General features: G+C 41.2%; 1 protein-coding gene across 2 annotated transcripts in view; it reads right to left on the bottom strand.

Moving 5' to 3' along the window:
• yipf5 (Yip1 domain family, member 5) overlaps positions 1-16,184 on the bottom strand; it is a 40,024-nt gene that overhangs the window by 10,618 nt on the left and 13,222 nt on the right. Inside the window, exons 1-3 of one of the 2 annotated variants that reach the window (XM_056284602.1) lie at positions 3,423-3,486; positions 2,555-2,684; positions 144-316 (exon numbers count right to left, since the gene is read on the bottom strand). In XM_056284602.1, coding sequence (XP_056140577.1) covers positions 144-316; positions 2,555-2,664 — 283 coding nt within the window. In that variant the 5' untranslated portion in view covers positions 2,665-2,684; positions 3,423-3,486. Of the gene's footprint in view, positions 1-143; positions 317-2,554; positions 2,685-3,422; positions 3,487-16,184 lie in introns of those variants that run through there. The other variant, XM_056284603.1, reaches the window with a different exon arrangement.

Raw genomic sequence — 16,184 nt, 5'->3', positions numbered from 1 at the left:
GTAACAAGCTATGCCTAGCAATCGATTTAAGCACCAGCAAAGGTTTGTCAGTAGTTTTTGTGGGGATTTTGAAGCCACTGTAACTAGTGACCTCTTTCTAAAGACAGTCAAGAAGAAACCTTACCACCTCTGGGTTCACTGACCTTCCAGTAGTGGAGGCTCGTCGTCGAAACTGCTGCTGTACATTGACTGTGATGGGGACGGGGTGAAGGTCTGTGTCGGCTGGAAGATTTGTCCTGTGTAAGGTTGCTGGGGCTGCATCATCCCTGGGGCAGAATAGCCCATGGGCTGGGAGTAGTCATACTGACCGTATGGCCTGAAAAAAACAAAAACAAAAAAAAAAAAAAAAACACAGATAAACAAAAGCAGGAACTCATTCATTTGTCAACTGCACTTCTCACAGACACAACACTAATTTAAGAAAAGCATAATAAATTATGTATTTAATTTGTGTGCACTTTGTTTATCACATTTCTTAATTTCTATGTGCATAAAAATTAGTGCAAAAACCACATGAAGTCAATAAAGGAAAAAAGGTGTTGAGACAGGAGAGAAGAATCAAATAAAGTTCTATACCTTTATATAGTATGTAAGAGTGAGCCTAACAAGTCTGCAAAAGTGCAACACATACCATCCAATTTTAGAAGAGGTCATTACAAATCTAGAACATCAGAGAAAATAGCGATGAAATCTGAAATAGAGGCTTTATTGTACGGTATTCACACCAAGAATACTGCATTGACATTTTTTGACAAGAGCATATGAAAATTATGTCAAGGTGTCGTGTTTGTATAGCAAGTACAGAATTGACGAAAAAAAAGATACAACAGGCAATTTAAATGAGATTTAGAAATACTGTTTTTTTTTCCAAAGAAACACCTGTGCTTCTGATATAAGCCCATTAAAGAAATAATGGATTTTGATTTTTGGGAATTCCTGCCCAAGTCTTATTTGCATTTCAAAAATTTATTTGTCCTTAATTTAACTGACATACATTTTTTTGCTAAGCCACTGAAATGATAGCACTGTTGAACCTTACTCAAAAATTCAGAATAAATCAACAAAAAATATAAAAATTACCTGACAGTGATTCAAGATCTTATTATATTATCTTGTCAAAAATCAAAGCAAATTTCAATCAAAAATCAAAATTTTATTAATTTTGTTTAAAGATAAACATCTTATTATAGAGTATACAATGGGAATACACTTCAAAAAAATTCGAACTACTCCTTTTAGGCCACAACACAGTCTTAAAACACAGGGTGCATGAACAGTCAGTAGTCTTTGCCTTTCATTATTTACAGGACATATTTTAAGAGACATAAGTAAACATATAAGCAAAATGCAAATGCTAAGATTTCAGGACACTGAAACTGAGGTTTGCTTTTATGTCATTTTGATCCGTATGGACTATAACTGAAATGTGTCTGATTGTTATATCTGGACCATGGCCCTTACACATCATATCAAAACCCAAGCCCACCACTTTACCTGGCTTTTCTTTTTTTGGGGACCCCCCCCCCCCCTTTTTCTTCCCAATTGTATCTGGCCAATTACCCCACTCTTCCGAGCCGTCCCGATCACTGCTCCACCACCTCTGCCGATCCGGGGAGGGCTGCAGACTACCATATGCCTCCTCCGATACATGTGGAGTTGCCAGCCACTTCTTTTCACCTGACAGTGAGGACATTCACTAGGGGGACGTAGCACACGGAGGATCACGCTATTCCCCCCAGTTCCCCCTCCCCCCTAAAAAGGTGCCCCAGGCGTTTTTTATTTTTCATTTTTATTTTGAGGCACTTTATTGATCCCCTGTAGGGAAATTACATTCTGCATTTAACCCATCCTAGCTGTATAGCCAGGAGCAGTGGGCAGCCGCTGTGCAGCACCAATTCCAGGTCTTTTCCCACTGTCTATGCAAGGGGCAAAGACAGGAGTACTAACCCTAACATGCATGTTTCTTCTTGATGGTGGGGGAAACCGGAGCACCCAGAGAAAACCCACCGCAGACACAGGGAGAACATGCAAACTCAATACAGAGGACGACCTGGGACAACCCCGGGGTTCGAACCCAGGACCTTCTGGCTGTGAGGCGGCAGCACTAACCACGGTGGTGCAGTAAACCTGTACCCTGTTCTTTTTTTAAAATCAACCTACATGTGAAAATGTGGCAAGTGGGCTAAATAACGCTCAAGCACTAATGTATCAAAGAGTGAAACAGTGAGACATTAATTTTTAAGTAGCCGTAGTACTTTAGCATGATTTATGCTGTTTTTCCTATTTTATTTTTTTTAATCTGGAGCAGAATCAGATGCACAAGCAGTGATAGCAAAATGTTTCAATAATGATAATATTGTTGTTTTTCCAAGCGTTCACCTTTTCCCTGCAGTCAAACACTGAGGAAAAACATTTGTTTACCACTATTGATTTGAATTCAGAAATTACTACAGGAATACAAAAGCAAAATGTGACTGCTGGAGCTAAAATCCATTACTCCACGACTTTGTGTTATTCAGGGAAAATTGGTAATCAGGTAAGGACTGTGGCTTACTTGTTATAGGGGTCTTCTGTGTTGCCGTAGCCATATCCACTTTGGGCCTGGTCATCCACACTGTAGCTGGACTGGTAAAAGTCTGTGTTGAAGTTGTCGAACCCTGACATCTCTCCCTCTCTTTCTTTCTCTGCCATCAACCAAGAAAAGTATTTTAAGACAAAACGACTCACTGGCCTACAAACATTAACAAATGTAGTATTGTCTTTTAATGAATTGTCCTGATTTTACATTTATAATGATTGAAAATCTCAGCGTTGTAGCAGCAAGCTAACTGACGCTTTTCACCACCCGTGGCAGAACTCCATTCTGGGCTGCAGGTCTAGATAGGATTTCATGTTGGGTAGTTGGTGTAGGCTGACTACGTGGGATAGAATCGGTATTTAAAGCATGTCATTTAGCGCCACCTTGTTTTACAAAATTGGTTGAAAAAAAACCCAGTACCGTCACCGCCCTTAACAGATGTACAATTCGGGCAGGCTCTTCTTTGTAGTTACCTAGCAGTTGATTACGTGATGAGCCATTGCCACGTCTCAAAGCAGACATAAACATTACGCAGGTGACTTATTGGCAGTTAACGACAATCGTTAAGTTAATATTGAATCAAAACAGATTAAACTGAAGGCAATTTAAGGGAAAACATTTCTTAACATTTCATTAACTGGCTTCCCAAAATAATCTGTGGGCGGCTAATATTAACCCTGTAGCCAATCTGATAGCTAGCATCGGCTAACGTTAGCCGGTGGGAACTGTCTTACTCACGGACCTTGCCCATAATGTCGGTTTGGGTCTAAAACGATCGTTTAGTGTTTTAAAATCATCCTTCTCAATTACAATCAATATACAAAGTAAAACAGTCAACGTTTACCTTTAAGGTTTGACAAATGTAACGCAGAGCCCAACCGCACTTGGTTGCTACGTGTCAGGGGGAAAAGGATAAATCTTCCGGGGTGTGACGTTGCATACGGCTACGGCATAGGGATAAAAACATTACCGGTGGGTTGCAGCAACTATTGCGCCGCCCTCAGACAAATAACAACACTGCTCAAGGTTGGCGACATCTACAGTCAGCTGAGACCGAGGAAGTCACTTAGACGAGTGATGAAACGTTTCTCCCACCAAACTTTGTGTCCAGATGAACTGATTCAACCTTCTGGAATGTCCTTACCTGCATTATTGATCATGCGTCAAGACAATACCGCAGGATAATAATAATAAATTAAACTTATATAGCGCTTTTTAACACTCAAAGTCGCTTTACAATAAACGGGGTGAAACAAGACAACAGATAAACATAACACACACATACAGGGTTGGATGGGAAGGGGGGCTACGATAGGGAGAAGCGGCAGCCACACACGACGCCAGCAGTACTCTCCCACTTAAACAGATACAAAAAGGCAAAAAAACAAAAACAAGAACAAGAAAAGAAAAGAAACAAACAAAACAACAGCACTGCGGACGGTGATTTTCTGTAGGGATTTACTCCCGTAGCCTATGCCTCTCCCGAGGTATCCACTAGGCAGGGCCACTATTTAACCCATAGATGGGAGCTGGTTCGTAGGCATCAGGGAATATCCACACACCGGTGGGCCTGCGTACCGCACGTCCAGGGGCCAGACCTCCTCAGAGTCCCTGGTAGTTCAGCCAGGGTCAAGGTGTACCCAGTTACCGTGTGTCACGAGGAGGCACTACATAGGGCTTGCTGTTGGAGAGGCTATGCACTTGCAGGGAGAGACTTACGTGCTCAGCTCTCCTGTTCGCATTTCTGTTAGCCAGCGGTGAAGATTGAGAGTGAGACGTTGTTACAATATTGGCTAAACCAAGGTTATGTTTATGTGCTCTTATACCGATGCCACCACTAGAGGGCGCTGTTGTATTGCCCTGTGGCATATAAAAGAGCATGCGCAAAATAAAGAAAGCATCCCGGTTACAGCAACACCGATGAAGTGCACGCGTGATTTTTCTCCGTGAAATGAGTCTAGTCGAGCCGGTATTCATGCCCTCAGAGATGACAACGTCAACAGACGTGACAGGCACAGAACACTACACCAACACACTAGACGCTTCACAACAACCTGACTTCTTACACAAGCATGTCAGACACACATTGTGTCAGACCCAAAATGAGTTCAGGATGTCTGAACTCATTGTGCCCATCATAGCAAGGGCGTGTCCAGTACAATTGCTATGTCTCACCTGGACCACCTGGGAGTATTTTTTTAATTTTTTGCATACTGTACAATCTCTATGACTGTGATTATGACAATGCCTTTGAAAACTGTCAAAAAATAAAACTATAGAGATTTCATATTAAACAGTATCATCAGCGAGGAAAAGCAAGAGAAGCAAGATTGAGATGACTTGGACATGTGTGGAGGAGAGATGCTGGGTATATTGGGAGAAGGACGCTCAATATGGAGCTGCCAGGGAAGAGGAAAAGAGGAAGGCCAATGAGGAGGTTTATGGATGTGGTGAGGGAAGACATGCAGGTGGCTGGTGTGACAGAGGAAGATGCAGGAGACAGGACGAAATGGAAACGGCTGATCCGCTGTGGGCGACCCCTAACGGGAGCAGCCGAAAGTAGTAGGAGTAGTAGTGGTAGTAGTAGATCAGCGAGGGACTAGCTATCTGGAATTTGGGCAAATGCCTGAAGGGCTGCGGCCGACCACTGGCCATTTGGGCCGCTCAGAATTATAGTGGGGAGGGAAAAAAATGTTTACATTTTGATGCACTAGACTAGTGTGTCATCCCTCTCCTTGTTCTTCAGTGGACATCTAAGTGAAAGGTGTAATGAATGATATGTGCAAACCGGGCCAGTAGGTGGCAGTATTTGTATAGCTTGTTTATTGTAGAGGGTTCCCCTGGTACCATGTAATGCTGTTATGTAATAAATCAAGCTGAAAAGTATATCTTGTCTCTGTGTATTTAATCACGTCTTGTCTGCTCCATGGCTGTCACATGTTCCTAACACAATTTGATCACTGACTCGTTCAGTGCATTGAAGTTACAGGTACTAGCCTTTAGCTTAAGATCTGTGAGACAACTATTAAAAGTCTCTCCTTCGCGTTGCATCCGCGATCTAAACACATACTTCACGTAAATCTCATTCTTTTTTGACAGGCAGTGTTCGTCAAATTTCTGGATGACTTTATCCAGCTTGTTTTTGTCTCCCTCGTTTCCAAAAGTTAATGTGTTTACACCTCCAGTGCATCAGCTCCAGGCCTCTAGCGATGGTGTCTTTGACATGTGCCACATTTACTAATCGGTGTCTCAATGTCTCTATTTATGCCTGGCCAATAAACAGCTTCCCTAGCCCTTCTTTTGCACTTTTCAGTGCAAAGGTGACCCTCGTGGATCCTGCTGAGCATCTCTTGGCGCATAGACTCTGGAATGATTGCCTCAGCAGTAGGCCGTTGACCACGCTCAATTCTGCCCTGATAGGATAGAATTGTGGAGTTTACCTTTTGTTCACCCATGCTGGAGTTTGGCCATCACTGTCTGCAATGTCATGTCTTTTTCTGTTTCTAGTGCAATCTTCCTGTACATCGTGTCTGACACTGGGAGGGAGGAAGCAATCAAGTTAACATGCATTTCCACATCCACCGAGATGGTGCTGACCTGTGTCTTTGTGAATGGTGCAGGTGCTCGGGTCAGTGCATCAGCCAGAATGATGTATTTACCTGGCGTGTAGACTAGATCTATATCATATCTTTGCAGCCTCATCATCATCATCATCCGCTGGATCCAGGGTGACATGTCGTTCAGGTTTTTTCTGAAGATTGAAATGAGTGATTGGTGATCTGTTTCTGCTGTAAAGGTGAGTAGTCCATAGGCATAGCCATGAAACCTCCTTTATACGACCCAGGGCAAGATGGTTAGAAAATTGTGAAAAAAGCACCAGTTTTGTTTCGTTTTTGCGTTGGAAAAACGTAACTATAAAAAACAAAAAACAAAACAAAACACATCTCTGCCCTGAGAATAAATAACAGCATTAGCACTAACCCCAAATACATAACAGAACATTTAGGATACTTTTACATAGAATTATATAAATCCAAGTTTGAACCAGAGCATTGTGAGTTCTTTGAAAACATTAAAAATTGTATTCCTGCAATTTCTGAACAATTTAAAACCAGCTGTGGAAAAATCTATCTCAACTAGGGAATTTGTAGAGGCCTTGAAACATAAAAACTGGAAAATCCCCAGGGATTGACGGTTGATCTACTGAATTTTACCTGTGCTTTTGGGATATTACTGAAATCCCACTCATGGAAATGTATAAAGAATGTATTGCCAAAAAAGAGATGACAACCACAATGAGACAAGGAATAATTAGTTTGATACCTAAGCCAAACGAAGATACACTGTTGATAGAAAACTGGAGACTGATCACACTTCTGAATGTCGACTATAAATTACTTGCGCTTGTATTTGCTAGACGCTTAAAAAGAAATCTCGGCGAGATTATAAATGAAACCCAAACAGGTTTTATAGCCAACCATCATATAAGTAACAATTAGTTTCAGATTTACTTGACGACTAAGAATATGTGGAGTCACAGGTGGTCATTGTATTTTTTGACTTTAATAAAGCGTTCGATACAGTAGAACACCCATTTATATATAAGGCTTTAAATTTGTTTGGCTTTGGTGAAAACTTAATTTCAGTAGTAAAAATGTTATACAAGGGTATCAATAGTAACATAGGGCCGGTTTCACAGACAAGGCTTAAATCAAGCCAGGATCAGTCCTTAATCCATACTAGTTAAACTAGGACATTTAAGTAGCCTCCATGAACGTATCTTAAATTTGGTTTAGTTAGTTGAAGACTATGGAGTCCTGGAGTAAGATAAGTAAATCTAAATGAGAGCACCTGGGTTAAACCTCATCAGGTTAAGTATGAGCACATGCTGTTCGTCTCATGGTGCTCATAAAAAACCGGAGTGGAATCGAAAACACAATTTAATGGTATGAATCCTGAGACATAACTATGGCAGAGGCAAAAAGAATTCATTCAAAAAACTTAAGTGAGTATGAAAAAACGCTACTTAAACAAATTTTATCAAACCATCCAGTTATTGAAAGTAAAAACCATACTACTGCTACTGAGCAAAAGAAAAAGAATGCTTGGGCCGCAATTTGCAGTGAATTCAATGCAAATGAAAATGTAACCACAAGAACAGTACAACAACATCAGGTGAGAAATCTACATTATTATCAGTATTCCACATTTATCATATTCATATTTTTGACATTATTAATATTGAGTGATATCTGCCTTTAGACTCTGCGGGAGAATATTAAACTGGCTTTAAAAAGAGAAAATGCAAAGACCAGAAGAGAGAGATTTAATACTGGTGGTGGACCACCAAAAAAGACAAGGCTGATGAATTGAGTGACTTGCTGTCTGGAATTATTGAACCCCAGCAACCTCTGGATGGTATACCAGACGATGAGCATTTGGATAGTTCAGATGAAGAACTGAGCCCAAATGGTAAATATACCAAAGAAAGTAAATTGGTTACTTCCTTTAGTAAATGTATTACACTGACTGTGTCAATCTTTATTCTTCTTCCATTCTATGGACCATATGAGTTCATTTGTGCTTCTAACAGTGTTGTTTTTCCAGAGGAAAAAGGAATCTGAGCAGTGTGGAAGAGCCTGCAGTGTCCAGTGAGTGTGGGCCCTCTACATCTACTATAACATCCTTCAGAGAAGATGCTGCTGCCACGTCTCAACAGAGAACAAAAAAGATGACCATGCATGAAAAGTTAGCCAGAGAATTTCATGGGCATAAAATGAAATATCTGAAGGAAAAACATGAAATGAAAATGAGAATTCTACAGGTTGAATTGGATATTGTAGCACACTTGATAAGAATGACACTTACAAGGGCTGGTGTTTTTGTTGTTTTACTCCATCTGTCAAATAGACATTACAGAGGACATGTTTCAGAGCATGGCTCACTATACGAAAGGCAACACTCATCTGACGATTCTACCCGAATGCCCCAGAGTGCACCGAGAGAGCCAGCACTACGTCACACAGGCTAGAAGCAATTAACCTGCAGTGCCCTCCTGTGGCGAGAACAGGCTATCACAACAACACAGCAGACAATTCTCCTCTTTACTAGTAGTGAGTGGTCAATGAAGGTAAGTACACTGCTCAAAAAAATAAAGGGAACACATAAGCAATGCAATGTAGCTCCAAGTCAATCACACTTTTGAGATATCAACCTGTCCAGTTAGGAAGCAACACTGATTTGTGAATCAATTTCACCTGTTGGTAAATTAGACAATTTGCAAGACAACCCCTATAAAAGGAATGGATTTGCAGGTGGTGGCCACAGACCATTTGCCTGTCCTCATCTTTTCTGGCCGATCTTTGGTTAGTTTTTCATTTTGCTAGTGCCCTCACCACTAGAGGTGGCATGAGGCGGTATCTGCAACCTACAGAAGTTGCTCAGATAGTGCAGCTCATCCAGGATGACACATCAATGCGTGCTGTGGCAAGAAGATTTGATGTGTCTCCCAGCACAGTGTCCAGAGCATGGAGGAGGTACCAGGAGACAGGCCAGTACACCAGGAGACGTGGAGGGGGCCGCAGGAGGACAACAACCCCGCAGCAGGACCGCTATCTGGTCCTTTGTGCAAGGAGGAACAGCAGGAGCACTGCCGGAGCCCTACAAAACGACCTTCAACAGGCCACTAATGTGCAGGTTTCTGCTCAAACAGTGAGAAACAGAATGCATGAGGATGGTATGAGGGCCCGACGTCCACAATTGGGGCCTGTGCTCACAGCCCAACACCGTGCAGCCCGATTGACCTTTGCCAGAGAACATCTTGGTTGGCAGATTCGCCATTGGCGCCCTGTGCTCTTCACAGATGAGAGCAGGTTCACACTGAACACATGTGACAGATGTGAGAGAGTCTGGAGATGCTGTGGAGAACGTTCTGCTGCCTGCAACATCCTCCAGCATGACCGGTTTGGCGGTGGGTCAGTGATGGTCTGGGGAGGCATATCCTTGGAGGGCCGCACAGACCTCTACGTGCTAGCCAGAGGTACCATGACTGCCATTAGGTACCGGGATGAGATCCTCAGACCCATTGTCAGACCATATGCTGGTGCAGTGGGCCCGGGGTTCCTGCTCATGCATGACAATGCTCGTCCTCATGTGGCCAGAGTGTGTCAGCAGTTCCTGTATGTCGAGGGCATTGATGCTATGGACTGGCCTGCACGTTCCCCAGACCTGAATCCAATCGAGCACCTCTGGGACATCATGTCTCGTACCACCACAGACTGTCCAGGAGTTGACCGATGCCTTGATCCAGGTCTGGGAGGAGATCCCTCAGGAGACCATCCGTCGTCCCCTCAGGAGACCATCCGTCGTATGTTCTCATTTTCCACTTTGATTTTGAGTATGATTCTGAATCCAGACCTTAATGGGCTAATGATTTTGATTTCCATTGATCATTCTTAGGTTATTTTGCTCTAAACACATTCCTCTGTCTAATAAATAAAGATTTTCAGCTGAAATATTTCATTCATCGAGGTCTATATTGTGTTTTTAGGTGTTCCCTTTATTTTTTTGAGCAGTGTATATGAAATAGAAGGTAAGTATATAAAATAGAAGGTAAGTATATAAAATAAAAAATAGATGGGGGGCTACTAAATCCCAAGTACCCCACAATATGAAGTTGGAAGAGAGAGCTATCCAAAAAAGATACAGTAATGAGAAAATTGTGATTGCCAGTCATGATGAACAATATACGTAAAAATAAATAAATGTTTTGTCATTTGCATATTCATGAGTTTGAGTATTTTAATCACCACAAACTACATTTTAAACCAGCTTTGGTTTAGTCACTCATTTAATTTGCTGCACAGTATGTACAGAAAAACATTATCCAAGCAAAAATAGTCCATAATGAATACATTCCATATTTAAATGCATCTCATCTAGCTGAAGTGCTGCAATGTGAAAGCAGCTCTGTATGCAAGTCCTCTTTGGTCATTCCCTGCCTCAGCCATGGGCACATCTGTTTGATCCTGGTCTTCCATTGGAGGATCAGGACAGCAATGCTGTCTCAGGTAGTTGTGGAGCACAGCTGTAGCAATTACCACCTTGCAGCATCTTCTTAGCTCAAAACGAAATGTATTGCGTAAACACTGGAATCGATTTTTCCATACTCCAAACATACACTCGACCAGCCCTCTAGTGCGGATATGAGTTCTGTTGTATCTTTGCTGCTCAGCTGTTGTGGGATTTATGTATGGGGTGAATAAAAAGTTACTCTGACCATACCCACTGTCACCAAGGAGTAGTCCACTATGTTGTCCTCTCTGAAACTGAGCACACAATGAAGAGTTGAGAAAAATCCTTGAATCGTGAGTTGCACCTTTCCAACGGGCAACAATGTTAGAAAACTCTAAATTAGGAGTGCATACACCCTGAACATTGATGGAAAACCAGTTCTTGCGGTTCCTGTACTCCTCAGCATCAGGAGTTGATGGACACTTGATGGGAACATGACATCCATCTCCATCTATACAGCCAATCACTCCTGGGAAGTGCCCATATTCATAGAATTGCACTTTATAGTTGGCTTGGCCAGGAGCATCAGGAAACTTTATGTAAATATTCCTCAGTTCACAAATGGCCCTACAGACTGTGTGAACTATTCTACACACAGTTGCTTCACTGGCACCACATAAATCACCAGTTTCACGATGAAACATTCCAGAAGCCAGAAATCTCAAAGTGATCAGAACTTGGAGAGAACTGGGTAACGGCCTTCCTCTTTGAGACAGAGAGGAAAGTCTAGGATCAAGCAAAGATATGATCTCCAGCGCATTTTCTTTATACATACGAAAGTGGTCTTGAAAAGTTATTTCATCAAAGTAATTTAATGAATTACTTCTATCCACAAGTACTCATCTGGCTGGCCTCTGTATTGCATGTTGGTCTTCATTTAGATATTCCAAGTAGTCCATGCTCCCTCGCAAACTGCTAAGCAGAAATTAAACCTGCCTCTTTGAAGGATTAATTTAAGCTTCAATTTAGTCCTAGAGTAACTATGATCCTCCTTCTCACAGTCAGTTTAGTTTAATCCAGAACAGGCTAAATCTAGGACTATTTTAAGATGTGTCTGTGCAAGTCACTTTGAGTTAAGACAACTCAAACAGACATTTTAGTCTGGGACTAGGATAAAGCCTTGTCTGTGAAACCGGCCCTATATGAATGCTTTATCAGTAGAATCATGCCTTTGCATGTTCAGTGTTACACTTTCACCTGTTGGCTGTAAAATATTACCACAATTGCGTTGGAGAACACGGTCCAGTGTAGATAAACTCACTGTTGCTATATTTTGGAATAGGTGTTGGTCTGCAATGATTGCATCTTGGATTTGTCGGAGAGTTATGACATTGTTCGCCAGCACCATGTTGACTACTGCAGTCTCCTGCTCATCTGTGGAGTCTTCCTCTTCCACCACGCTGTGGTAATCTTGCAGTTCTGCAAAAGATACAAATAGATACAAATACAGCAAGGTCCTTGCAACACTCATTGAATACTGTATTGATATGCAGTACTACAGTAAGGTGAGTAGGTTTCTTACCTATGCTCATTTCTGAAAGTCCGAATTACGTATTGAGGCAACCGAGAAGCGACTCAGGTTGGGTTGGACCCTCTGGCCAGCCTCCCTCATGGCCAAACCATGGTTGACCACATGATCAATGACAGTGGCCCTAATCTCATCAGAGATTATGGTTCTTCTCCTTCCTCCTCCTCTTCCTCCTCGTTCTCCTTGTCCTCCTCCTTCTTGTCCTCTTCCTCCTCCACCTCCTCCTCCTCTTACTGTCACTCCTCTGCCTTGCTGCTCACCTCTCTCTTCAATGTTGCCACCATCCATTGTTCTCCAAACAAACCAGAAGCTCATCTGTGACCCTTCTATGGCAAATTGCTGATTGCAGATGGCACAACAGCCTTTGGAGCTTAGAAATGTGATTGGCAGTGTGTTCTGTGTGAACACCAAGAGAGGGAATTCAGGAAGAGTGTGCAAGATATAGAGAATTGTGTGTAGAGTTGTGAAAAATGTGTGGTATGGAATGGGAATCTGAGTCTAAAGCAGGAAATGTGCTTGGAGTTCAGCAGAATTGGTTTAGGCAGTTGGTACATGAGTTTCAGGTTGTGCACATTGTGTCTGATGTTCCAATTAATGTGTTTAAACAATTGTGAAAAACTGTAACAGATCTGTGCGTCAGGGCTGCCCAATTTCCCCCTTTATATTTCTTATTGTTGCAGTTACTTTCGTTAAAGATTTTGAATAGTCCCGATATATATGGTCTATCTATATTTCAGGGAGAAATTCAAATTATCCAGCTAGCAGATGATACAGCGCTTTTTCTGAAAGATAATCACCAAATTGAACCGACTATACAACTGAACAATGAATTCTCTAGAGCTTCAGGATTGCATCTTAACTTAGGAAAATGTGAAATATTGAGTCTTACTGATACAGATGATGAGCGCATGTGTACAATGGTGCTTGACAGTTTGTGAACCCTTTAGAATTTTCTATATTTCTGCATAAATACGATCTAAAACATCATCAGATTGTCACACATCATAAAAGTAGATAAAGAGAACCCAATTAAACAAATGAGACAAAAATATTATATTTGGTCATTTTTACTGAGGAAAATGATCCAATATTACATATCTGTGAGTAGCAAAAGTATGTGAACCTCTAGGATTAGCAGTTCATTTGAAGGTGAAATTAGAGTCAGGTGTTTGCAATCAATGGGATGACAATCAGGTGTGAGTGGGCGCCCTGTTTTATTTAAAGAACCGTGCTCTATCAAAGTCTGATCTTCACAACACATGTTTGTGGAAATGTATCACGGCAAGAACAAAGTATATTTCCGAGGTCCTCAGAAAAAACTCTGTTGATGCTCATCAGGCTGGAAAAGGGTACAAAACCATCTCTAAAGAGTTTGGACTCAACCAAGCCACAGTCAGCCAGATTGTGTACAAATGGAGGAAATTCAAGACCATTGTTACCTTTCCCAGGAGTGGTCGACCATCAAAGATCACTCCAAGAGCAAGGCGTGTAATAGGCAGTCAGGTCACAAAGGAACCCAGGGTAATTTCTAAGCAATTAAAGGCCTCTCTCACATTGGCTAATGTTAATGTTAATCAGTCCACCATCAGGAGAACACTGAACAACAATGGTGTGCATGGCAGGGCTGCAAGGAGAGAGCCACTGCTCTCCAAAAAGAACATTGCTGCCCGTCTGCAGTTTGCTAAAGATCACGTGGACAAGCCAGAATGTTATTGGAAAAATGTTTTGTGGACGGATGAGACCAAAATAGAACTTTTTTGGTTTAAATCAGACGCATTATGTTTGGAGAAAGGAAAACACTGCATTCCAGCATAAGAACATTATCCCATCTGTGAAACATGGTGGTGGTAGTATCATGGTTCGACCTGTTTTGCTGCATCTGGGCCAGGACGGCTTGTCATCATTGACGGAACAATGAATTCTGAATTATACTAGCGAATTCTTAAGGAAAATATCAGGACATCTGTCCATGAACTGAATCTCAAGAGAACATGGGTCATGCAGCAAGACAACGACCCTAAGCACACAAATTGTTCTACCAAAGAATGGTTAAAGAAGAATAAAGTTAACGTTTTGGAATGGTCAAGTCAAAGTCCTGACCTTAATCCAATTGAAATGTTGTGGAAGGACCTGAAGTGAGCAGTTCATGTGAGGAAACCCACCAACATCCCAGAGTTGAAGTTGTTCTGTATGGAGGAATGGGCTAAAATTCTTTCAAGCCGATGTGCAGGACTGATCAACAGTTACCAGAAACATTTAGTTGCAGTTATTGCTGCACAAGGCGGGGTCACACCAGATACTGAAGCAAAGGTTCACATACTTTTGCCACTCACAGATATGTAATATTGCATAATTTTCCTCAATAAATAAATGACCAAGTATAATATTGTTGTCTCATTTGTTTAATTGGGTTCTCTTTATCTACCTTTAGGACTTGTGTGAAAATCTGATGATGTTTTAGGTCATATTTATGCAGAAATATAGAAAATTCTAAAGGGTTCACAGACTTTCAAGCACCACTGCAACGAACATTCCAGTGGGGAAAAAAAACAAACTGTCGAATATTTAGGCATTGATGTGACAAAATGTATGTTATCCAGACAACTCAACTTTCTTCCTAGACTTAAAAAGACAAAATCTATCATGAATATGTGGCTGCAATGTGATTTATCTATTTTTGGTAGAATCCTCTTAACCAAGGCTGAAGGTATTTCAAGACTTTTTTTACCCTGTTTTATAATCATTTGTCCAGGACTCAACATCTAAAGAAATCAACAACATACTTACTAATTTTGCTTAGAAAAAAATAGGCACGGACACCAAAAAAACAAAAACTTTCAGGGTCCAGGAAAGATTGTGGATTTGAGTTATTGAACTTCATTGACTTAAATAATACATTTTAAATAAAATGGATCAAGGAATGCATCAAAGCCTCAAACTAAATTTGATATTTTATTCCAAACAATATTTTTAGAAAAGTGGGACGTCGTACTTTTCTTCTAATATGTAACTTCAACACCAAAATCTTTAGCGAAAGTAACTCTACAACATTTTTTACTGTGTTCCTAATTTGTTTTTTTTTTTTTCATTTCGGAGCACATGTACTCCTTGGGGGGAAAAGTTAGTGTAGAGCCCTGCATTATAGACATCGTGGAAATTTTTTGGTTGATTCTGAGATGTACAATCGATTAATTTAATCCTCCATCCATTAACCAAACCGCTCATCCTCCTCAGGGTTGCAGGGATGCTGGAGCCCATCCCAGCAAGTGAACACTGGAGAGTAACATTTTCATTTTAGTTGTTACTGATAACAAACCAACAATACAATAACTTAGAAGTTTTGTTGATGATAAGCAGTGAAACCATGTCAAACTGTAAAAACAATCACTGCCATTGATAGGTCCTGGCACTAGTGAGGATGCCCCCTCTCTGGAGGACCAGCGCTGTGTCCAAAACCACTTACTACACAAACAACTCTCACCACTCATGGCAACTGTGATCAGTAATACCTAAATGTTGTGAACATGTTAACAATGCAAAATCTTTACATAATTGCATTCTGAACATGATCCTTTACTTATTTTCAACTTCATCGCATGTTCATTGTGCAGAAGTTCTACATGATTTCCATCTGTGCATCATCATTTATTCATATTCAACTTTATCCTACACTGCCTCATATTTATATCTATATTCAACTTCATCTTGCATTGAACAATATAATTTGCAATAGTTGTTCATAATTTCCTGCTGCACACAATAATTTATTAATCATTTGTTTATATTCAGCTTCATCCTGCACTGCGCCATACAGTTACATAGCTCTTGGTGCCAGAAATGTGCTTATTGTGCAATGGTTGTTCATAGCTTTCTGCAAAAAATAATTTATTTTTGGGCGGCATGGTGGCCCACTGGTTAGCGTGGTCACCTCACAGCAAGAAGGTCCTGGGTTCGAAACCCAGGGTTGTCTAACCTTGGGGGTCATCCCAGGTCGTCCTCTGTGTT

The sequence above is a fragment of the Lampris incognitus genome, chromosome 8, assembly GCF_029633865.1.
Source record: "Lampris incognitus isolate fLamInc1 chromosome 8, fLamInc1.hap2, whole genome shotgun sequence".
Taxonomy (NCBI): Eukaryota; Metazoa; Chordata; class Actinopteri; order Lampriformes; family Lampridae; genus Lampris; species Lampris incognitus.
Note: the sequence above shows the minus strand (reverse complement) of the source record. Positions and strands in the feature narration are given on the sequence as shown.